Consider the following 25,805-nt stretch of genomic DNA (forward strand, 5'->3'; position numbering starts at 1 on the left):
CCCTGTCCAAGCATTGCCCAGCTGAAGCTGTGTGTGCCTCACGGTCCTTTATCAGCCGCAAATCCACTGAAGCCCTCCAGGGACGCAGAGAGAGACCTGCCCGCAGAGGAGGGCCCTTTATTCAGTGTCCAGGAGACATGGAGGGGCAAAATGCTTTTCCCTCAACACTTCCCATGGGCTTCCCTGGTGGCGCAGTGGTGAAGAATCTGCGTTCCAATGAAGGAGACACAGGAGACCTGAGTTCAATCCCTGGGTCGGGAAGATCCTCTGGAGAAGGGAATGGCACCCCACTCCAGTATTCTTGCCTGGAAAGTTCCATGGACAGAGGAGTTTGGTGGGCTACAGTCCATGGGGTCACAAAAGAGTCAGACACGACTGAGCGACTAACCAACAACACCCCCTCCCTCTCCACATCACCCTGGCTTACCTGCTCCTCGCTCTGGAGAGTTGCTCCCCTGAAAATATCTAGTACACAGCAAAAGCAGACAGGAGCCAAGGTCACCAGCCTTGGGTGTGTGGTCAAGATGGCATCTGTGCATTTAAGCTGCCCCAGAGGGAGGGAGAGAGAGAGCAAACACACCTTTCTTTGCCTGCTTCGTATCAACGCCTGGGTCTTGCTGCCTCCGATGGCTCATCTCTTGGTCCAGCGCCGCCCGCTTCAGGTCTGGTGTGGCCTCTTCACGGCCACAGTTCTCTGCCTCCTGCCTGTCAGCACCACTAACTGCTGGTCATATCGGGGCTGTCCCTCTGGCCTTATTCCACTTCAGCCTTGCTTAGCCCTCCTATGGTCACCCTTTCACTCTGGCCACTTAGCCTTCCTCTTTTTTCCCAGAACAAACAAGGAAACATTTTCTGAGGACTTGCTCTTGGCAAACCTTTTGCTGAGAGCTTGGGATCATCAGAGCTATCTAACACTTGGTACCTGCTTTAAGCAACCGTACATAACTGGAGAGAAAGCATACACACACCTGGGAAATGTGCAAAAAAAAAAAAAAAGAAAGCGTCGTTTTAGCTGTGTGAGTGAAAGTCGCTCGGTTGTGTCTAACTCTTTGTGACCCTGATGGAATTCCAGGCCAGAATACTGGCGTGGGTAGCCTTTCCCTTCCCCAGGGGATCTTCTCAACCCAGGGATGGAACCCAGGTCTCCTGCATTGCAGGCAGATTCTTTACCAGCTGAGCCACCAGGGAAGCCCAGTTTTAGCTGTGTGCTGCAGGTCAAGTCGTAAGTTCTCATTTCCCTGGCTTTGTTTCCCTCTGTCCCCCAGATTCCAGCCATGGTTCTGTCCAGGGCCCCAGGGACCATCTCAGGGGTAGGCCCTGCATCGCTCTGCTTTATCATCCCAGGGTTTTCTCATGGCCTCTTTAGCATACCATCTATAATTGGGGAAGTCAGTGCCCCTAGGGGCACTCCTCAACCAAAAGGAGTAGGAGTGGTAAATGCCCTGGCCTCTACCTGAGCAGTATACACCTGTGAGGTCTCCACATGTCTTCAGAAGGTCCCCAAATGAGCTAAGACCCAGCTGCCTACCATGATAGCCACCCTGTAACACATCCTTCTACTGGTTCCTCCCCCACTGCTCGGCCCACCCCACAATTCTGCTTCCCAGGTCACCCACCGAAGAACCTAACTGTAGCTGAGCCCTCCTAACAGGCTTGTGAGGCCACCAAACCCCAGACACTTTCTCCTATCTATGAAGTGAAGGATTTGGACTAGATACCCTCTCAGGTCCCTTCTAGCTCAAGAAGCACCTCAGCTTTTAGGCAAAAGAATTGTTTCCCAGAAAGTCCTGCCAAGGTCACCCAGCTGATTAATGGCACCTGGAGCAAAGGCCTAGCACGAAATTGTCTTGCTATATCAGTTTCCCCAGAACCATATCTTCAGTTATTTCAAATAAAAAGTCCCACATTGCAATGCTTAGAAGCAATAAACTAATAACCCTCAGCCTCTATCCAAAAGACACATCTTAGAACTTTATGGAAAAGCATGGATATCTAAAGGCAGTTTTGGCTCTCAGAGCCCTCATCCAGCCAACAGCTTCACAAGAGACCAAAACAGAAGTGTTTTTTTTGCTGTGACCTGCACTAGGTGTGATACAATACCCTTTCAGTTACCATGGGGGCTTCTCCATATAGGAAATTCTTCTGTTTATTAGATGCAGCTCTCACCTACGTTCTGAGAAGCTATTTCCCAGTTTATGTAAGGTAATCAAAATATCAGAAGGCTGCATTATAGAAGGAAAAATATTCATGCTCTTGTGTAATTCATGGAATGTGTATGTATAAATGTACTTGACGAATTTGCACCAGAATGCTATGGTAGTGAACATAAAGGTTTGGATAGAGACCACTAAGTGATGGAAATGGACTGGAAACAACCTCATGTTATACATACTGCCTGAACAGCAAGCCTGAGCGGGCGGATTGGTGATTAAGACTGCTTTGATAGTGAACTGGATTTTGGTAAGAAATTATGATGTTATATGATGGGAAAAGTGCTGAACCAAGAGCGATTTCTCTGACTTTGGATTCTTCATTTGCAGAGTAAAGAAAACTAAAATATTTGTGGTAGGTTTTTAAGCTCTGCTGCTGCTAAGTCACTTCAGTCATGTCTGACTCTGTGCAACCCCGTAGACGGCAGCCCACCAGGCTCCCCCGTCCCTGGGATTCTCCAGGCAAGAACACTGGAGTGGGTTGCCATTTCCTTCTCCAATGCAGGAAAGTGAAAAGTGAAAGTGAAGTCACTCAGTCATGCCCGACTCATAGTGACCCAAGGGCCGCAGCCCACCAGGCTCTAAAAGTCCATAATTCATTGATTTTTGCCTGTCCTGCCTACTGTGAGGAGAGAACAAAGCGGTGAGCCTAAAGGCATGTGCTCTGTAATCAGACTGGGTTCAAACGCCAGCACCACCACTGACTGGGTTTTTTCCAACACTGAAAACCGACTGTGATTCTCCAGAAACCAACATTCAAGCATTCAATTCAGTTCTGACACTACCAGAGTTAGCAGATTAGAGGCTCAGCACCACAAGACTGCACCCCACTTCAGAGGCCAGCCTCAAGTCCTGTGTCACCTGTACTTCTGACCTACTGGCTATAAATTAAGAGTCCTATGACCCCTTCCTCAGGTTCAATAATTGCTAGAACTACTCACAGAACCCGGGCTTCCCAGGTGGCTCAGTGGTAAAGAATCCATCTGCAAAGCAGGAGCTGCAGGAGATGCAGGTTCAATCTCTGGCTCGGGGAAGGTTCCCTAGAGGAGGAAATGGCAACCCATTCCAGTATTCTTGCCGGGAACATCCCATGGACGGAGGAGCCTGGTGGGCTACAGTCCATGGCGTCACAAAGAGGCAAACAGGACTGAGCAACTGGATACACGTGCCTCACAGAACTCAGGAACCCTCCTTACTTACATTACTGGTTTATCATAAGGATACAACTCAGGAAGACCCAAACAGAGGAGACTCACTGGGCAAGGTCTAGGGGAGGTGGAATGTCCATACTCTGAGTGTGCCCCCTCCCAACTCCTCTGTGTGTTCCCCAGTCAGAGCTCTCTGAACATCAAACATCTGTTATTCAGCTCAGTTTCTAGCTTCTTTTTCTGGAGCCTCTCCCCTCTAAAGGTGGGTCTAAAAGTTCCAGTCCTCTCTAATCGCTTGTCTTTCAGGTGACCAGCCCCAACCTGAGGCTTCTGGGATCGGCATCCTAACATAAATTCAAGTGTGATCAAGAGGCTCTTTGTGAAGAACCAAAGGAATCACTTAGGAAATCCCAAGGATTTTGTACTGGGAACTAGGGACAAAGACCAGATGTTTATTACACCACGCTAACCATATGGCTTTGGCAAGTTCTTAACCTGCCATGACAGAGTTTCAAAATGGGCATGCAGATAATAGTACTTCCCTTAAAGAGATGTCATGAGGATTAAGCAAGTAAACACACATAAAGAGCAGTAGGATAGTAGCTAGTACTCAGTGAGGCTCGTATAAAATTTAGTTGTGGTTATTTAATCTTTTCAATTAGAACTGAAAGGTAGAGGTCAGCCTGGAAAAGGGAATAGTCAAAGACGCAGGAAATGAAGTGCTGTTTATAAACCGTAGGTTGTTGCTATTGGTCAGTCACTAAATCATGTCCAACTTTATGACCCCATGAACTGCAGCACGCCAGGCCTTCTTATCCATCACTATCTCCTGGAGTTTCCTCAAACTCATGTCGGTTGAGCTGGTGATCCCATCCAACCATCTCATCCTCTACCACTGCCTTCTCCTTTTGCCTTCAATCTTTCCCAGCATCAGGGTCTTTTCCAATGAGTCAGCTCTTGGCATCAGGTGACCAAAGTATTGGAGCTTCAGCTTCAGTATCAGTCCTTCCAGGGAATATTCAGGATTGATTTCCTTTAGAATTGACTAGTTTGATTTCCTTGCAGTCCAAGGGACTCTCAAGAGTCTTCTCCAACACCACAGTTCAAAAGCATCAATTCTTCAGTGCTCAGCCTTCTTTATGGTCCAACTCTCACATCCATACATGACTACAGAAAAAAACCATACCTTTAACTGTACAGATCTTTGTCAGCAAAGTGATGTCCCTGCTTTGGAATATGCTGTCTGGGTTTATCTTAGCTTTTCTGCCAAGGAGCGTCTTTTAATTTCGTGGCTGCAGTCAAATGTATAAGGTAAATCAAATGAACTGTTAACAAAGTGTTGCCAGATAGTGGTTTTGTCAGGCTTTCATCAATAACTAGTTAGTCATCAGTGGTTATCACACTGGTTTGCAAATAGAAGGCAGTAAAGTTAGTGAAATACTTTGTCCTTTAAGTATCAAACATGGCTTCTCACTGTCTTGTTTACAACAGGCCAGCAGGGCCTGCCAAGGACAAGAAAATTGTGTCTACATTTTTTCAGTTGTGACTAGAGAGTGAGCATTCAACTGGGGGCTGCATTAAATGAAGTATAATGCATAGGTTGAAGGAGGTGATCGTCCTGTTGTATTCTGCTCTGCAGACCTCTTCTGGATGGCCTTTGTCTAATTCTGAACATACCATTTCAATGCAAAACTAGAGAAAGGAGTTGTGACCACTAGAGAACAAGCTGATGATGAAAGGTCTGGAGTGGAGAAAAATGGTGGCAAATGGATACACCTGGCAATGCAGGATACATAAGAGATGAGCATCTCTTCATCTGTTCATTGGCCATTTTCCTATCCTCCTTTGCAAAGTGTCTGCATAAGTTTTTGTCCATTTTTTTTTAACTGGTTTATCTTGTTCTTATCAGTTGTAGCAGTTGTTTATATATTCTGGATATGTGTCCATTTTGAAAGTGTGTTTTGCAAATATTTTCTTGAGGAGATAGATTTCAGTCTGATATAAAGAATTTCCCTATCACTGGAAGAGCTCAACCGCGAACACTAAGTTGCAAAGTCACGTCCGACTCTTTTGTGACCCCATGGACTGTAGCCTGTCAGGCTGCTCTGCCCATGGGATTTTCCAGGCAAGAATACTGAGTAGGTTGCCATTTCCTCCTCCAGGGGATCTTCCCAACCCAAGGACTGAACCCAGGTCTCCTGCACTGGCAGACAGATACTCTACCACTGAGCCACCTAGGAAACCCAAAGAGAGATTAGGCCACAGATTAGGGATACTGCACTAGATGGATGGACTGGATAATGATGCCCCTATATGTATAACATTTTATAGTAAATCAAGTCATTTACACAAACTTGACTTCGTTTGACCCCTTATACCATCTGGCAAAATAACACTGGTATCTCTAATCATTTTTTAAACTCTTTATTTTTAAGCATGGTTTCTCCAGTTTCCCTGGGTCACCATAGGTTTATGGTCAGTGAGTGAGTAAGCTAGTAAGGCTTTCACCTTTTATTGATGGATTGATGTGAGAGGTGGGGAACACAATTCAAACTTTGTCATTAGCAAACCTGCCACAGCTTTGGCTTTTTGTATGTTTGAGACCTCACATTTGGCCAAGGATCAGTAGACTCCTGGGGCCTGCTAGGTCTCTCATAAGCATGGGTGTAAATTTTATGTCTGTGCAGCTCCCATATCACCAAGAATATGTGGGAGTTTATCAAAGCTTATAATGGCTGTCATGTTCCCCAGATTTTCCTGAAATTTCTGGCTGGCCTGTCTGTTGCTTGCCCCAAACAGTACCACAATCTCAGGCTAGCCATGATGTCAGCCTTTCCTGATTTACTGCCACCAAGATTGCTATTGTTTTGACAATGCCCCAAGCATGGATTTTTCCAAATTTTGCTTCCACTCAAGTCAGTCCCCTCTGGCAGCAAGGCTGCAGGTCGGTCCTTACAACCTGCCCTGCCCTGATAGAACCACTGCTCCATGCAGCTGAGGGGGATCTCAAAGCAGCTCCAGGACAAAACGCCGCGTACTCCCACCATTCGTACCAACGTTTAGTAGATTTTCTGGAGTAAACGTTTCTCAGTTTATTGCATGTCTTTGGTCAGCTCCCAGCCTCTTGAAATTGTGGTTTTTGATGATGTTTCCCATTTTCTCACTGTCTTTTGGGAAGTGACTTCGCAGTTCTCCTTACTCAGATATTCCAAAATTTCCCTCCCCTTCCTTCTTCTTGAAGACCCATGTAACACTTTTACTTACATTTCTTTGGCCAGAATTAGGCACCTGGACAAATACTGTCTGCAATGGAGTGTAAAAAATAGTATTTATCTGCATAGCAGCATGCCCAGCCAAACTTACACATTCACAAAAGCTGAGGTCCTGTTAATTTGAGAGAGAAAAGGAAATGGAGAATTGGTGGCAATGAACAGTCTGAATAGTGCTATGCTATGATCTATGGATAGGAAAAATAAATATTGTAAAGTTGACAACACTCTGAACTAATTTATAAACCCAATGAAATCTGAATGAAAATACTACCGGCTTAATCAAGTGATACTCATACTGATCGGGAAAAAACTATACAGTAACTCTGAAAAAATTTGTTTAAAGGAGACCAAAGAGGTGAAATCAGCCCTAGGAGATAATAAAGTGTCAGGAATTCAGATCCTTTACATCTTTCTTTACTGCCATCCCTAGGGCAGAAAAACTAGGAGAAAAAAAAAGTTTGTATCCATATGATGAAAGGTTAGTTTCTTTTTCATAAAAATAAGAAAAAGGTAAACAGCATAATTTAGCAATAAGTGGCTTTTACTTTTTGTTTTTAAAAATTGCTTTAATCCTCCAAGTAACATGCTCTTTGGTAGAGAGTCAGTCTGGGTTGGGGGCAGGAGAAGATATTGGATGGAGAGGCCATGCTTTCCAGTTATTTTCTGATCACAGAATGGCAAAATACCCCCAAATTCCAAGAAAATGAAAGGTGGTACATTACTATAGACCCCTTAGAAGTTAAAATAATTATAAGGCAATTTTATGAAGTACTATGTGGGTTTACATGTGTTTAACTATTATATGTATTTAAGGGCTTCCCTGGTGGCTCAGATGGTAAAGAATCTGCCTGCAATGTGGGAGACCTGGGTTTGATCCCTGGGTTGGGAGATCCCTTGGAGAAGGAAAAGGCTACTCGCTCCAGTATTCTGGCCTGGAGAATCCCATGGACTGTACCATCCATGGGGTTGCAAGAGTCGGACGTGATGGAGTGACTTTCACTTTCACTTTTTATATGTGTTTAAATTAGACAACTTAGATGCAGTGGACAGATTTGTAGAAAAGTACAAATTACCATAACTGACTCAAGAAGAAAAGAACATCTGATTAGACCTAAGTGAGTAAAACCAGTAATTAGCAATAAAAAATCCTGCAGAGAAAGCCTACGAGGCATCCTTGGTGAATTCCATCCAACATTTGAGGAAGAAATAGTGGCAATTCTTCACAAACTCATTCAGAAAATAAGAGGAAATACTCTCCAACTCATTTCACATGGCCAATAATATCTTGATACCAGACCCAGACAAAACATCACAGTAGACCTAGCTCAAAGACACACAACAAACCATAGTGGCAAGAAAAAAAAAAAAAAAATGAAATGCAGCAACTCATTAAAAAAAAAAAAAAAGACAAGTGGCATTTATCCCAGATATGCAAGGTTAGTTAATATCTGAAAATAAATTAATGTAATATACCATATTAATAGAACAAAGAACAAAAATCACATGTTCAACTTAACAGGCACAGAAAAAGGGATTTGCTAAAATCCAATACCTCTTTATATATAAACTCTCAATAAAATAGGAAGAGAAGGGAATAACTTCATCCTGGTAAAGAGAATCTAAGAAAAACCTACAGATAACATAATACTCACTGGTGAAGAAATGAGTTGAGTGTTTTCCATTTAAACTGGGAACAAGTCAAGAATGTCCATTCTCTCCACTTCTATTCAATATCATACTTGATATTGCACTAACTGGTGCAGTAAGGCAAGAAAAAGAAACAACAGGTATCCAGACTGGAAAAAAATAAAGGCTTTATTTTCAAATGCCATGATCCTGAATGTAGAAAATCCGATAGAATCTAAAACAAACAAAACGCAAAAAACAAACTACTAGAATGAATGAGTAAATTTAGAAAGGTCACAGGATGCTAGCTCAATGTACAAAAATCAATTCTATTCTACACGTTAATAATGGATAATCCAAAACTGAAATTAAGAAAACAATTCTGTTCACAACAGCATTACAGAGCGAGACTTAGGAACAAGCTTAACAAGAGAAGCACGAGGCCTGCACACTGAAAACCATAAAACGCTGCTTAAAAAATTAAACAGGACCTAAGCGAACGACGAGGTTGACCTTCTTCATGGGTTGGAAAGCTCATTATTGCTCAGATGGGAGTTCTCCCCAAACTGATCTATAGAGTAAATGCCATCTCTATCGAAATCTCAGTAGGCATCTTTGTAGAAACTGACAAAATGATCCTAACAATTATATGGATATTTAAAGAATCTACAATAGACAAAAACTGGGGGAAAAAAAGAAAAATTTGGACGCTACACTAGCAATTTCAACCTTATTTAAGGCTACAGTACTTATCACAGTGTTGTGTTGGTATGAGGACAGACAAATAAATTAATGGAACAGAGTCTGGAAATACACCCTTATAATAACAGTCAGCTTATTTTCAACAAAACTTAAAGATAGTCCTCTTTTTTCCTTTTTTTTTTTTTTTCCTGGCCAAGACTCCTACTTTTGGATTAGAGATTAACTACTTTTGGATTAGAGATTAACTTTCAAGGGGGCTTGAAAGGATCCAGAGGAGGTAGACTTCCAGAGCTGAGGTAAGAGTGATGAATGGGTAGAAAGGTTAAAGAAAAAAACCTCTCAGAAATTCCAGCAAACAATTTGCTTAAAGACATTTTTAAACTATCAGGGAATATATCAATTGGCCCTGAAAACACTTCCCTAAAAGTCTACAACTCTAAAAACTGCTTTTGCAAATATGGTACTTGGAAGTAAAAGTATATAAATGTCAATCCCCTTTGACCCAGAAACCCCACACCTGGGAATTGATGGATTCTAAGGAAGTAATTCAAATGAATGTTGTTATAGAATAATTTGCTATAGGGACAAATTTGAAACAAACTCAAAGTCCATTGTTTAATAAATCATAATACACTAACCCAGTAGACTATCACGCATCCGTTTGTAAATATGGTAGGTGAAGCAACATGGCAGTGTGTTTACAAAACAAAAATGAGTATCCATATAACAAAGCCTGGGAGGGAACTCAGAGAAGTGAAAATAATGATAATGCTGAGCGTTAGGAATATGACCATTGTTGACTTCTTTCTACCTTGGTTTTTTTTAACCAGTAAATGAACATATTTTTTATATAGTGCCCAAGATTCAGGGTGGAAGGGGACTACACAAGGGCATAAACACAGAGGGAGAGAACTATGTCTACAGGAGAGAAGAGAATGGAAGCAAGAGGAAATGGGCATATGGGCAGACAGATGAAAGAAAGTGAAGCTACTAATAAATGAACAAGAAAGGGAGGCATGGAGGTAAGTCAGGACTATTAACTGTGTGGGTCATTCATCATCACAGGAAGTGGATCATTCTTGACAGTCTAGGAAAGGAGCAGTTTAATTTGAAAGAAGAAAATTTCCTGGCATATAATTATGGAAACTCAGAGAATAAAAGAACAATTTATCCATGAGTTAAAAGAGACATACTGTATTTTAAAATAGCAAAAGACTGAGAAAAAATAGGTTGGTGCTTATGCAACTATGGCGGAAGCTTAGTAGAACATGCCCTTCGCATGGGATGGATGTTTCGGGGCACCACTTGGTGGGTGGACAGGATCCCCTGGATCTTGTCCTGGAAGCTCTTTTCTGCTGCTATCCCCGCTTCAAACTCTCGGCGCTCCTCTTCCTCTTCTGCTTCCCGGGCCTGCTGCTGGGAGCATATCTGCATCTGAAGTTGCTTCCTGTACTCCTGGGCTAAACTGCAGCGTCTAACATGTTAGAAATATTAAAGTATATAAAATTATCAAAGTAAGCATTTGGATTTATATAGGGCATTACGATTAAAATGTGATTTTCGAAGTCAAATAAAGTTACCATTAAAATCAGGGTGAGTGGGGAAGAAAGATGAAAAATTCAATACTGTGTTTATCGTACAATAATAATTATGACAAGTCTTAGAACAAATGATTGATTTTAGTGAGGGAATGTCTCTTCCCCATTCAAAAGATTTACTGCTACATGGAGAGAGCCCTTGGCCTCTCTGCATCACCCCCCAACTCCCCTCCAAGAAGTGACACCTATTGGTAAAATGAACAGGCTGCTCTGCCTGTTTCTTTTCTCCTTTCTATCAAAAGGGGGCATATTCTCCTTGCAGCGGGGCTTCCACTGGTCTGGTACTGCTGGCAACTGGATTGGTAAGTCCGCCTCATTCTGTTTAGTATTAACTAGACGATTTCCTCTATATGTAAACTACATTTAAAATTTTATAGTGATTTTTTTCCCTTGTGGTAAAAGACACATAATTTACCATCTTAACCACTTCTAAGTGAACAGCTCAGTAGTGTTAAGTATATTCACATTATTGTGAAACAGATCTCCAGGACTTTTCCATCTTGCAGATCTGAAACTTCATACCTATTAAACAACTCTTTCCTTGAGCCTTCCCCCCGGCCTTCGGTAACCACCATTCTACTTCTTATCTTTATGAATTTGACTATTCTAGGTACCTCAAGTAAGTAAAATCATACAGCATTTGTCTTTTTGTGACCAGCTGATTTCACTTAGCATGCCCTCAAGGCTCATCCATGCTGTGGCATCTGAGAGGATTTCCTCCCTTTTTTAAGTCTGAATCATATTCCACTGCATGTACCTACCAAACTTTGTTTATCCATTCATCTATTAATGGACATCTGGGTTATTTCCACCTCTTGGCTATTATGAATAGTGGTGCTATGAACATGAATATGCAAACAACTCTTTAAGGTCCTGCTTTCGTTTATTTTGGATAGATACCCAGAAGTAAGATTGCTAGATCATATTTTTTGGGGCTCCAAAATCACTGCAAATGGTGACTGCAGCCATGAAATTAAAAGACACTTACTCCTTGGAAGAAAAGTTATGACCAACCTAGATAGCATATTCAAAAGCATAGACATTACTTTGCCAACAAAGGTCCGTCTAGTCAAGGCTATGGTTTTTCCAGTGGTCATATATGGATGCAAGAGTTGGACTATAAAGAAAGCTGAGCACTGGAGAACTGATGCTTTTGAACTGTGGTGTTGGAGAAGACTCTTGAGAGTCCCTTGCACTGCAAGGAGATCCAACCAGTCCATTCTGAAGGAGATCAGCCCTGGGATTTCTTTGGAAGGACTGATGCTAAAGCTGAAACTCCAGTACTTTGGCCACCTCATGCGAAGAGTTGACTCATTGGAAAAGACTCTGATGCTGGGAGAGATTGAGGGCAGGAGGAGAAGGGGATGACAGAGGATGAGATGGCTGGATGGCATCACTGACTTGATGGATGTGAGTCTGAGTGAACTCCGGGAGTTGGTGATGGACAGGGAGGCCTGGCGTGCTGCGATTCATGGGGTCGTGAAGAGTCGGACATGACTGAGCAACTGAACTGAACTGAACTGAACTGATGGTAGTTCTAGTTTTAATTTTTTGAGGAAATTTCATATTGCTTTCCACAGCAGTTTTATCATTTTATAATCTATAAACCATATTATTAATACCAAATTTTGTCAGAAGTAAAGATTACAGTACTCCTGTGCCTCTGTGGCAGATTCTATTTTCCAGAGATGGCCACAGTGCTATCCTGCCTACTGTACATTCTTCTGCAATGTGAACCTCTACCCCACCCCACCAAGAAGTGGAGCGTTTCTCCACTCCATTGAAGGCAGATGGGCCCTGTGCGACAGAAGTGGTGTTAAACCAGCCCTAAGCGTAGTCCTTAACTGGCCTGGCAGCTTCCTTGTTCTGTCTCTTGGAATGCTTGCTATTGGTACTCTTCCTCTCAGAACGAGACACCAGTCTGTGAGAAGCCCAAGATGCATGGAGAGGGCATGTGTAGGTATTCTGGCTAATACCAAATGAGATCTCCAAGCACAGTCAGCACACACTACCAGCTGTAAGGATAGGTATCCTAAGTGTCCCTTCTAGCTGATCCTTCAGATGAATGTAGCCCCAAGCAGAACTGGCTTGAACCACATGAGAGATGCCAAGCAAGAACCACCCAGCTGAGTCTTATCAATAGCAGAAACAAGAGACATCATCAAAACTCACTTTAAACCACAAATTTGGGGGTGTTTTGTTACACACCAATAGGTAATTGTAGTAATTATAATACTTTCTGCTCAGTCTTTATTTTTCTTAGTTGATTCAGAAGTTGGGTAGGGAAGAGAGCTGCTATTTAAGTTCCTCTCACATCTCCAACAAAAGGCTTTTCAAAAGTGAGCAGGAATGACCTCCAGAGCAGAACAAGGAGCAGGAAGCCAGATGCTGCTGTTAGTGCCCCCACACTGACAATAGGCTCCTGTATATGAACCACACTCTTTATAGAAAGAAGAGAGCTTATTTCTATGCACCAGATGTGGGTAAGCCAGGGAACAGGGAAGCTGACCAGCAATTAGAGGAGCCAGGTCCGCTTTCTCCACTATACTGGTTACCTGAATTGAGTGTCATGGCCATCAGTGGGAAGAGACTGATATGATTTGAGAAAGGCTGCAAGGAGGCATTGACCAATTTCCCTCACCTGAGCCTGATCATGGTGATCAGAGGAATACCTGAGGGAAGTGCTGTAACTCAGAGTACCCAGAGCATTTTAGTTTCCCAGCCCAGTGAGGCTACAAAAATCTTCCTGGGATATTTACATGGAATCATACCCCCATAAGCCATTTCTGTTTATCTAATTAGGTCACATTATATTTCAGGATTTATTTCATGAGGAAAAAAATCTTATTTCATTACAATTTAGGGTTGTTGCCTATTTTACAAAAATTGTGTCTAATATATTTTAAGATGTTTGTCCAGTTTAACACTTAATGTCTGTAATCAGAATGTATATACTGGCAATAGAGTTGAATTTTACTAAATGGTTGGTGCTAATTTTTTTTCTTTTGAACTGGGTGTTTATTTTTTATATGAAGTTTTATAAACCGAATTGAGCTTTTGGGACAAATGGTCTAAAGGTTGGGGTGGCCAAAAGATTCATTTGTTTTTTTCCTTAAGATGGCTCTAGTAGCACTCAGTTATCTCTAACTTCATTCAAAACAATTTTGTTAGATTGCATTGTGATGGTTGTCACATCAGTGTGCATTAAAAAAAACTGTCAAAATCGGTGCATTTTTGTGTGGCCATTTTAATATTGAAGATGGAAGAAAAAAGCAATATTTTTGGCATATTATGTTTCATTACTTTAAGAAAGGTAAAAACACAACTGAAATGTAAAAGAGATTTGTGCAGTGTGTGGAGAAGGTGCTGGGATTGATGGAACGCATCGAGGGGTTTGTTAAGTTTTGTGCTGGAGATTTCTCTCTAGATGATGCTCTGCAGTCAGGCAGACCAGTTGAAGTTGACAGCGATCAAACCGAGACATTGAGAACAATCAATGTTATACCAATGTTATACCAATCAACATTACACCACGAGACAGCCGACATACTCCAAATATCCAAATCAAGTGCTGAAAATGATTTGCACCAGCTTGGCTATATTAACCACTTTGATGTTTTGCTTAACATAAGCAAAAAAAAAAAAAACACCTCTTTGACTGTATTTCTGTATGTAATTCTTTAATGTACAAAAGCATTTTGTTTTTAAAACAAATTGTGACAGGTGATGAAAAGTGTTCCATACAATATTATGGAATGGAACAGATCATGGGGCAGGCAAAATGAACCACCACCAACACCAAAGGCTGGTCTTCATCCAAAGAAAGATGATGTTGTGTATGTGGTGGGATTGGAAGGGAGTCCTCTGAGTTCCTCCTGGAAAACCCAATGATTAATTCCCACAAGCACTGCTCCCAGTTAGACTAACTGAAAGCAGCACTCGACCAAAAGTACCTGGAATTATGTGTTTTCTGTTGAAAGCACATAATCTTCCGTCAGGATAATACAAGACTGCATGTTTCTTTGATAACCAGGCAACAGTGGCTACACCTTGGCTGGGAAGTTCTGACTCATCCACCATATTCACCAGACACTGTACCTTCAGTTTTCCCTTATTTCAGTCTCTACAAAATTCTCTCAGTGTAAAAGATTTCAATTCCTGGAAGACTGTAAAAGTCACCTGGAACAGTTCTTTGCTCAAAAAGAAAAAAAGTTTTGGGAAGATGGAATTATGAAGTTGCCTAAAAAATGGCAGTGGCTATGTAGTTCAATAAAGTTCTTAGTGAAAATTAAAAATGTGTCTTTTATTTTTACTTTAAAACTAAAGGAACTTTTTGGCCAACCCAAAAATACTGATGTAAAATAATATTAATAATACACAAATTATGGCACATCTTCCTTTATGCTAAAAATCTCCCTTTTTTAGGTAGTTAATAATTATGAAGAAGACAAAGCCATACCTTATAAAATTCTCCCTCTCTTCACAGTTAAGCTCTTTAAGACCTTCATTTATACGTTCCTGTTCCATAGTACGTTCTTCCTGTTCTTTGGCTTTCCGTTGCACTAAGAAAGACAAAAGTAATTTTTGCTAAATGACTTTTTTCATAAAAGACTTGCCAGCATCATCCGGGCATCAATGCCATATTGTCTTTAGAAAGGCAGAGCTTGGAATCACTGGATCGGATCTTAGTTAGATAAGGTAGAAGCAGTCATCCCCATTGGGGTTTCCCAGGTGGCATAGTGGTAAAGAACCTGTCTGCCAATGAAGGAGACACAAGAGACATGGGTTCAATCTCTGGGAAGATCCTCAGGAGTAGGAAATGGCAACCCACTCCAGTATTCTTGCCTGGAAAATTCCATGGACAGAGGAGCCTAGCAGGACACAGTCCATGGGGTCTCAAAGAGTCAGACATGACTGAATGACTGAGCACAGAAGGTCGTCTCCATTAAGGAAAGAACAGGCCTTAGGTTCCTATGTGCTATAATCTACAGAGATTTTCTCTTAATTATTTGCTATTTAAGTCTATGAACAGCCTTTTGCATAGCGGATTACCATTGTAAGAATACTTCTTACCTTTCTCTTCTTGAGGACAAACAGTTCTGTTGCCATTCATGTTAATAGGAGAGTTTCTATGTTACAAAAAAACTATTGGAAAAGCAGTATATAAGGCTTTTATAAACTAAATAAGGAAAACCTAACCAATCCAGTAGAAAAAGATGGACAAAGAAAACAGAGTTCACAGAGGAATAAATACAACCAGGCAATATACATCTGAAATGCATTTACCTTTGGCCTCCAAATCCATTTACAGGAATTTATCTTAATTATTTATGAGCCAAAAAAACTATGTACAGAGATAGTCACCCACAATGCTACAACAGCAAGAAAAATTTCTAAACAAGTTGAAGGTGCATTGGTTGTGTTTAGGTAAAATAAATTATGGTCCATTTTTATCATGGCTTTCTAGCCAGCACTACAGATTTTAAAATTGAAGAAAAATGACCTGGAAAAATGTTTATGATAAGTGGGAAATGTAGGCTGTAAAACAATATATACAACAAGATACTAATTTGTGAGAGGAAATTACATACATAGTAAAAATACTGGAAGGAAATGCAGGAAGTTGTGAACAATAGCCATTCCTGGGTGGTGGAATTATGGTTGATTTTTACTTCCTTGTTTATAAGTGGTTCCAAATACTTAAATTTTCCATGTTTTCTCAATGTATGCCAAAACATTTATCATGGTGGAATACAGAAATCTTTTCAGTGTAGAAGCTTTCTTCTCATTTCTTAAAACTCAATCTAACACTGGCTTAACAATTTTCAACTGATATTATAATTCCTGGAGTGGAGAATTAATCAATGGAACCAAGATGAGCTTTCTCTTACAAATACAACTAGTGTGAAGTCCAGTGGTATCCTACTAGTAAATGTGTCCATCTGGACACAGAACGGTGGAAATCTTATCAGTGATTATTTCCTTTTGTGACCAGGCACTGTTTGAGGGAATTCAGTGGTGTCCTAAGACAGAGATGTGAGCAAGAAATGATGAGAATCCCAGAAAGAAAATTCTTTTATGAATAGGGGAAAGAAGGTTTATCATGAATAGGGGAACAGAGGGGGCCTCTCATGGAATGTGACATTTGAGCTGGGCTTGAAGTATGTCCAGGATTTCTCAAGATCAAAAGCATCATAGGGAGAGAAAACGACCCAAGCAAAAGGCATGCAGGTGCAGGCATATGGAGACACCAGCAGAAAGATATTTAAGTGTTCAATTAGGCAAGGTCCACAAAGCAGGGATCCTGCCTTAATCCCTCTTACATGCCTCATGGTATTTCATACATGTGATGTGACGATGTGAAGTCGCTCAGTCGTGTCTGACTCTTTGCGACCCCATGGACTGTAGCCTACCAGGCTCCTCCACCCATGGGATGTTCCAGGCAAGAATACCGGAGTGGGTTGCCATTTCCTTCTCCAGGAGATCTTCACGATCCAGGGATTGAACCCATGTCTCCTGCATTGTAGGCAGACGCTTCACCGTCTGAGCCACCAGGGAAGTCACTATTTCATACATAGTATCTATTTAATAGATACTGAGGTTGCTACTTAAATTGAATTAGGCCCAAGTATAATATAATTGTAATTCATTTCCTTACACTTTTCTTGAACTTGAAGTTTTCTTGTACACATGACCTCATTCAGAAGTTGTTTTCTTGCCTCCTTTTCAAGTCTCAGCTCCTTGTCCTTCTCAGCAAACTTCTTTTCCTTCTCTTTCTCTAACATTCTATCCAATTCTTTCTCCTGAGCTTTTTCTTCCTCATGCCGCTGTGCCAAGTATTGATAATATATCTTCTGTTCTCTCCTCATATCCTCCTATATAAAATAAAAATTACCTCATGTTGTTAAAACTTTTAGGTGTGACAATACTAGGGAGCATAAGTTTTAAAATCTTTTAGAACCATAATTTCTTAGAATTACATACCAAAACATCGACAGATGATGTATTATTTTCAGGGTTTACTTTTAAGTATTCAAATACTTTAAAGTATTTACTTAAAAGTAAACCCTAAAAATAATACATCATCTCGGGAAGATCTCCTGGAGAAGGAAATGGCAATCCACTCCAGTATTCTTGCCTGGAAAATCCCATGGAAGGAGGAGCCGAGTCGGACACGACTGAGCAACTTCACTTTCACTTTTTAAAAATCTTCAAGATGACTGTGAGGAATGGGTGGGAGGGATGGATGAAACAGGAATGGCCATTGGCTGCTGGTTGTTGAAGCGAGGTAATGGAATCATGGGGATTCATTGTACTATTTTTGCATCTGTTCGAAATATTTTATAACACGTTTTGAATAGTTCAAATAGTAATAATGCAAACACTTTCTCAAAGTGTTCCTCAAAGAAGTTCCCAAATAATTTTCAACTATACAACTTTATTTTCATTTATTTAAATTTAGGTAGATAAAGTGTTAGCCTGACAAACAAAATACGTCACTAGTATTATAGCACTGTCTCTGACTAGAAAATGATACTTTGTATCAGCAAATCTCAATCTTAGCTATACTTTGGAATCACTTAGAGAGCTTTAAAAAGTACTAAGGGCTAAGTCTCACAACTAGGGATTCCTTTCCAATGGATAGCTTTTAAGTTCCCTAGGTGATTTGAATGTGCAGCTCAGGCCCCAGACTGGCTTTATAATACAGTCATTTTCAGGTGGCTTCTGTCTTTCATTGTAGTATATTTGTGTCATTATCCAACCTCTGATATGATCTCTTTTGAGAATATCATAGATCTGAGGTAGAACTCTCAGAACCTAGCAAGGTCTGAGAGTGTAGCTGCACCCTCAGAATGGCTTGTATACATAAGTTTCATACTTTTGGGAATAATTTAACAAAAAGTACAAACCTTATTAAGAAGCATTGCTGGTTAAAGAAGACCTAAATAAATGGAAAGACAGCCTATGTTCATGGGTCAAAAGACAATATTGTTAAAATGGCAACTGTTCCCAAACTGGTCTATAAATTCAAAATATTTCCTATAGAAATCCCAATTTATTTCTTTGCAGAAATCAACAAACTGATCCTAAATTCATATGGAAATACAAGGGAGCCAGAACAGCCAAAACAACTTGAAAAAGAAGAACAAAATTGGAAAATTCACATTTCCTGATTTCAAACTTACTACAAAGCTATAGTCATTGAGACATATAGATTAATGAAATAGAAGTGAGAGTCCAAAATAAATTCTCACGTTTACTGTCAATTGATTTTTGACAAGAGTTCCAAGACAATTCAAAAGAGGAAAAAATCTCTCTTCAACAAATGGTGCTGGGAAAATTGGGTATCTACATGCCAAAGAATGAAGTTGGGCCTCTACCTCATACCACATACAAAAGTTAACTCAAAATGGATCAAAGGCCTAAATGTAAGAGCTAAAACTAAGATTTTAAGAACAAAACATAGGACATCTTCAAGACCTTGAGTGTAAGAAAAGTGTTTGATTAGATATGACACTAAAAGCACAAGCAACAACAGGAAATACAGATAAATTTTACTTCATCAAAATTTAAAACTTTTTTACTTTAAGGGACACCCACAGAATGAGAAAAATATTTACAGATGACTTATGCATAAGTCACTCCAGTATCCTTGCCTGGAAAATCCCATGGACAGAGGAGTCTGGTGGGCTGCAGTCCACGGGGTTGCAAAGAGCTGGGCATGACTGAGTGACTAACACTAACCCTATGTGATAAGGAATTTGTATCTAGGACATATAAAGAACTCCTACAACTCAATAATAAAAAGACAACCCAATTAAAAACTGGGCAAATAACCTGAATAGACTTCTTAAGACGTCAGCAACCTTTAGATAGATTAGTCCATGGAAGATATACAAATGGCCAACATGCACAGAAAAAGAGGCTCAAAATCATTAGTCATTAGAGAAATGCAAATAAAAACCATAGTGACATATCACTTCAGACAAACTAGGATGGTTAAAGTAAAAAAGACAGACAACAACCAATGTTTACAAGCATGTGGAAAAATCAGAACTCTTGTAAAGTGTATGAGAATATAACACAGTGAAGCCACTTTGGAAAACAATTTGGAGATTATTCACAGGTTTAAACATAAAGTCAGTAATTCTACTCCTTGGTATATGCCCAAGAGAAACAAAAATATATGTCCAAACAAAAATTCACATATGAATGCTCATATTAACATTATTCAAAATAGCAACAATGTCCATCAAGGACAAACATAAACAAAATATGATATATCCATACAATGAGATATTATTCAGTCATATAAAGTCATGAAGTACTCATACAGTCTACAACATGGATAAACCTTAAAAACATTATGGATGTGAGAGTTGGACTATAAAGAAAGTTGAACACTGAAGAATTGATGCTTTTGAACTGTGGTGTTGGAGAAGACTCTTGAGAGTCCCTTGGACAGCAAGGAGATCAAACCAGTCCATCCTAAAGGAAATAAGTCTTGAATATTCACTGGAAGGACTGACGCTGAAGCTGAAACTCCAATAGTTTGGCCACCTGATGCAACGAACTGACTCATTAGAAAAGGCCCTGATGCTGAGAAAGATTGAAGGCAGGAAACGTGGCGTGCTGTAGTCCACAGGGCTGCAAAGAGTCAGACATGACTGAGCAACTGAACCGAAGTGAAAGAACCCAGTCAAAAGATCCCATGATATACAATTTCATTCATATGAAAGTCCAGAATAGGAACTCAACAGAGATAGGAAGGCTATTAATAGTTGCTCTGGTCTAGGGGTGAAGAGGAAGAGAGAAAGTGGGATAACAAAAAAGGTTCTAAAAGCACCTGTGGTGACAGTGGCACTAAAACCCATTGAAATGTGCATTTTAGATGGATGAATTGTATGTCTTATGAATGATACCTTAGTGAAGTTGTTAAATAAAATAAGACGATTCAATTGAGAACAAAAAGCTGAACAACAAAAATAGTAAGAAAGAAAGGAACAGAGGAAGGGAGGAAGGAAAAGAAAGAGAGAAATAATTCAATTAAAAAACTGGGCAAAAGATATCAGAAGATATTTCACTGAAGAGGATACAAGCAAGCATATTAAAAGTTGGTCAACATCATTAGCTATTGTTGAAATGCAAATTGAAAACAAAATGAGGTTGGTTGGAGGCTCAAGTGTGGACAACTCTGAGTTAAAAACTCTAAGGGGACCCAGTGGCCCAGGGGGACCCCACAACTTTTGTGAATTTTACCTCCTGGAGTTCTACGAGTTTCTCACAGTAAATATCTGAGAAAAATTCCTTCATGTGTATGGCAAGGGGAGGGGAAAATATACTATTCTGAAATACACTAGAGCATTCTATTCTTCTTAATGAGGTTTGCCCTCAGGGTAAAGTATTTAACCAAAGCTTAACCTGCTGGGGTTTTATCAGAGGTTCACTGATCTGAGGGATCAAGCCTGGGCAACCTCTAGTCTTCCATGTAGGAAAAGTGAAATACCATAATCAAGGTTTCCAGTGACTAGTAGTAGTAGTAGTGAAAGTCACTCAGTCGTGTCCGACTCTTGTGACCCCATGGACTGTAGCCCGCCAGGCTCCTCTGTCCATGGGATTCTCCAGGCAAGAATACTGGACTGGGTTGCCATTTCCATCTTCAGTCCAGTGACTAGGAAGACTCCAAATCCAAAGGTACCACCCTAAAGTTACAGAAAGAGAATCCCTTCCCCTGCTTAATGGGATTTTTAAGGCTTAGTGCTGAGCTTACCCTCTACCTTTATTACCACAAAGACTCAAAGCTGGTGGAAAATACTAGATAAGGCCCAACTCCCCTCTGTAAGATGGGTTTTGTCCAATGAATCTATCACTTCTTTGAATAGAGCAACCCACATGACCTAGATTTCATCTCCAATCCTGAAGAGGCTCCAATTGACCCCCAATCCAGATAATTCTTCCTATAGAGAATCCCCTCAAAGTACAAGGCCTCAAGAGTACATGCTCTTCCACGTTTTGGGGGATTCAACCCAGCAGAGGTTCAATAAAGCCACCGAGGCCTTACTGTTAAAATAGAAATGGCACCTTCAGGAAAGGACTAAATCTGATGTCAAGGGTATTTCCAAACTACAGGAAAATGTAATTTTCCCCCATGCCCAGCCCTTTGCTCACTGACAGCAAGGTGCAGCTAGTGGCACACTCATGCCAGTCCCTGTAGCAGCTTGGGGAACCCCTCACAACCAATTTCCTGCCACAGAAAGGGAGTTGGTGTTCTTCACCATTGGAAGCACCACCATTGTAAACATAGGCCGTGGCGCATCCCTAGTGCGCTCTCGTGGACAGCTCTTGTGGCTCAGCTCAGTTGGCAGAGTGAGGGGCAGTGTGCCTGGATCTATAACAGGCCATAAAAATGAGACTCATAAGGGCACACATTTTTACTCACATCCGGGAGGTAGCCAAAGGATTCACAGTCTAGTCTAGGCACTGGCAAAAGGATAACTTCATGATTTGGGGAAAGTACATATGGGGCGCCTCCATTTAGAAAGAAATAGCCAACTCACGCATGTCAGTTATGATCACTCAGGTCACTACACACACATACGCACAACAGCAAACACCAGAAGCTTATAGTAACATGACAGACTCATCCAAATTACATCCCTGGGCACAAAGTATCAAGAACAACCCTGGACATGACTATTCCTCAGTGCCATACCGACTAACAGAGTGGACCCATATTATATAAGGCCACGGGGGAATGATAGCACTTACTGACTGGCATCCAGGTGTAGCATGCCCTTTATCCCAGCTCTAACCAAACTGGTGGTAGATAATTGATTCCTTTGTCCCCCAAAAATGTCTGGAAATATCCTTGGTGGAGACATATGCCCCAGATGACAGACTATTCCAGATGGCATCTTGATTTTATCAGGCTGCTGTTGCCCTTCACAAGATCTAATAGGTATGCACCACCATCATCCATACCTTCACTTGAAGGCCTGCTGGCTACTTTGCATTATGTAATCTCCTTCTTAATCAAGCATGTGCTCAGCCCCTTTGACACACCAATGGAGATTCAGATCCAAGTACCCACCTCACCTCCCCGGTTGTTCTGTCATGGGCTCTAGCATATGGAATCTTGTGGAATTCTACTTAGGCTCAGCCTCCAGAGGTTAGACTCACAAAAAGGCACACTGGCCTCAGTTCAGTTTGGTCGCTCAGTTGTGTCCGACCCCATGGACTGCAGCACACCAGGCCTCCCTGCCCATCACCGATTCCTGGAGTTTACCCAAACTCATGTCCATTGAATCGGTGATGCCATCTAACCATCTCATCCTCTGTCGTCCCCTTCTCTTCCTGCCTTCAATCTTTCCCAACATGAGGGTCTTTTCAAATGAGTCAGCTCTTCGCATCAGTGGCCACAAGGGCCTAATCAAAGACATATTCCTCAAGTTTTTATACAGTTATATATTGTGCCCCAAACGGACAGAAATTTGGCCCCAGGCTGTGCTGCTGCTGCTGCTGCTAAGTCACTTCAGTCGTGTCTGACTCTGTACAAACCCAGAGACGGCAGCGTACCAGGCTCCCCCGTCCCTGGGATTCTCCAGGCAAGAACACTGGAGTGGGTTACCATTTCCTTCTCCAATGCATGAAAGTGAAAAGTGAAAGTGAAGTCACTCAGTCATGTCCAACTCTTCACGACCCCACAGACTGTAGCCTACCAGGCTCCTCCGTCCATGGGATTTACCAAGCAAGAGTACTAGAGTAAGGTGCCATTGCCTTCTCCAATATGTACTTACCAGTCATCTCCAAAGACTTCCCTGTTAGTACTGAAAGCAAACCCCCACTCCTTTGACATTAGAGAGGATGGCATCCACATCCACTCACCAGATGAGTACTCCCTTAACCATTTTGATTATTCAATGTCTCTCTGTCTTCCACTTGCTGGTGGTCCAGTCAAGGGTGGGTTGTGCATGCAATATGATTGAAAGCCTGAGAGGACAAGCTCCCGCCAAATTGCTTAGAATCATTTTACAGATTTTATTGACCCAGAAGATGACTAGGGCCACTGGCTATGCCTCACTATTCAGGTTATAAAAGACTAATTAAAAATTCATCACAAGTTTTACAAGAGATTGAAAGTATAGCTCCAGGACCCCCTAGCTGAACTGTGTGGATCTCAGAGTGTGGAAAAGTGGCCCTCAACCTAGTGGTTGCCAACCACAATAGGATATGAAATCCAAAAAGGGCCCTGGGATCTAGCTGGCTCTATCAGCAGGGCTGGGCCCCTACCTGACATTAGATGAAGAGATAAACAACCTCTTGCTCCAAAGCAACTATCTCCTACCTTTGGCCAGTATCCAAATTGCTGGCCCAAAGAAGACCCCTTTGCATGGACATAAAAATATTTTAGTCTGTTTGTGTCTCTAGGTCTGAAAAGGGTCTCTTGTTGGCAGCAATGAGTCTTGTTTTTATATACATTCAGCCAGTCTGTGTCTTTTGGTTGGAGCATTTAATCTATTTACATTTAAGGCCATTATCAATATATGTGTTTCTATTGCCATTTTCTTAATTGTTCTGGCTTTGTTTTTGTAGGTCTTTATTCCCTTCATCTTTTGTTCTCTTACGTTTCCTGCATAAAGAATCCCTTCAGAATTTGAGGTAAAGCTGGTTTGGTGGTGCTGAATTCTATTAGCTTGTGTAGTCTGTAAAGTTTTTGGTTTCTCTGTCAAAGCTGAATAAGAGCCTTGCTGGGTAGAGTATTCCTCGTTGTAGATTTATCCCTTTCATTACTTTAAATATATCATGCCACTCCCTCCTGCAGAGTTTCTGCTGAAAAAACAGCTGACAACCTTATGGGAATTCCCTTGCATGTTATTTGTTGCTTTCCTCTTGTTGTTTTTAAAATTTTTTTCTTTGTGTTTGATTTTTGTTAGTTTGATTAACACGTGTCTAGGTGTGGTCCTCCTTGGGTTTATTCTGTATGGGACTCTCTGAACTTCCTGGACTTGGGTTACTATTTCATTTCCCATGTTATGGAAGTTTTCGACTATGCTGCTGCTGCTAAGTCACTTCAGTGTGTCCAACTCTGTGAGACCCCATAGACGGCAGCCCACCAGGCTCTCCCACCCCTGGGATTCTCCAGGCAAGAACACTGGAGTGGGTTGCCATTTTCTTCTCCAATGCATGAAAGTGAAAAGTGAAAGTGAAGTCGCTCAGTTGTGTCCGACTCTTAGCGACCCCATGGACTGCAGCCTACCAGGCTCCACCATCCATGGGATTTGCCAGGCAAGAGTATTGGAGTGGGGTGCCACTGCCTTCTATAATCTCTTCAAATATTTTCTCAGGCCCTTTCTCTTCCATCTCTTTCACTTCTTCTAAGATCCCTATAATGTGAATGTTGGTGCATCTAATGTTGTCCCAGGGGTCTCTGAGACTGTCCTCATTTCTTTTCATTCTTTTTCCTTTATTCTGTTCCATGGCAGTGCTTTCCACCATTCTGTCTTCCAGCTCACTTACCTGTTCTTCTGTCTCGGTTATTCTGCTATTGATTCCTTCCAGAGTGTTTTTCATTTCAGTTATTCTATTGTTCATCTCTGTTTGTTCTTTAGTTCTTCTGGGTCTTCGTTAAACATCTCTTGCATCTTCTTAATCTGTGCCTCCATTCTTTTTCTGAAATCTTGGATCATCTTTACTATCACTATTCTGAATTCTTTTTCAAGTAGATTGCCTATCTCCTCTTCATTTAATTGTTCTTACAGATTTTTATCTTATTCCTTCATCTGCAGCAGATTTCTCTGTCATCTAATTTTGTCTAACTTACTGTGCTTGTGGTCTCCTTTCTGCAGGCTGCAGGACTGTAGTTCCTCTTGCTTCTGAAGTCTGCCACATGGTGGGTGAGATGGTTACTGAGCAGGGCCTCCCCTTGGCTCTGCGGTCATCACCGCCCTGTCAGGGGCATGATGTGCTCATAGTTGTTGACACAGAGGCCCTGAGATCTGTTTCTTAGCTGTGTTTCTTATCTGCAGTGCAACGTCGGTGGGCTTGGAGCACTCCACTGGGAGAGGGGCCTCTGAGGATTCCTCCTCTCGGGCTGTACACCTGGGAATGTGCTCTGTTGTGTCCCCTTTCACACACTTGCAGGCTCAGAAAGTACACTGTTGTTGGCACTGCTCTGTCTTCCACCTTAACCATGGCTATGCTGACAAATGGCCCTGATGACTCTCAGGTCATTTTCACTAGGCCACTGGT

At 41.4% G+C, this 25,805-nt stretch overlaps 1 protein-coding gene across 1 annotated transcript in view; it reads right to left on the reverse strand.

Annotated features, from left to right (window-relative positions):
* Window positions 1-8,422: 8,422 nt before the first annotated feature.
* Window positions 8,423-25,805, reverse strand: part of CFAP53 (cilia and flagella associated protein 53) — a 42,659-nt gene continuing 25,276 nt past the window's right edge. The window contains exons 6-8 of the mRNA NM_001304576.1: window positions 17,215-17,431; window positions 15,016-15,118; window positions 8,423-10,432 (exon numbers count right to left, since the gene is read on the reverse strand). Of these exons, the coding sequence (NP_001291505.1) occupies window positions 10,204-10,432; window positions 15,016-15,118; window positions 17,215-17,431 (549 nt within the window). The 3' untranslated portion in view covers window positions 8,423-10,203. The remainder of the gene's footprint in view (window positions 10,433-15,015; window positions 15,119-17,214; window positions 17,432-25,805) is intronic.

The sequence above is a fragment of the Bos taurus genome, chromosome 24, assembly GCF_002263795.3.
Source record: "Bos taurus isolate L1 Dominette 01449 registration number 42190680 breed Hereford chromosome 24, ARS-UCD2.0, whole genome shotgun sequence".
NCBI classification, from domain to species: Eukaryota; Metazoa; Chordata; class Mammalia; order Artiodactyla; family Bovidae; genus Bos; species Bos taurus.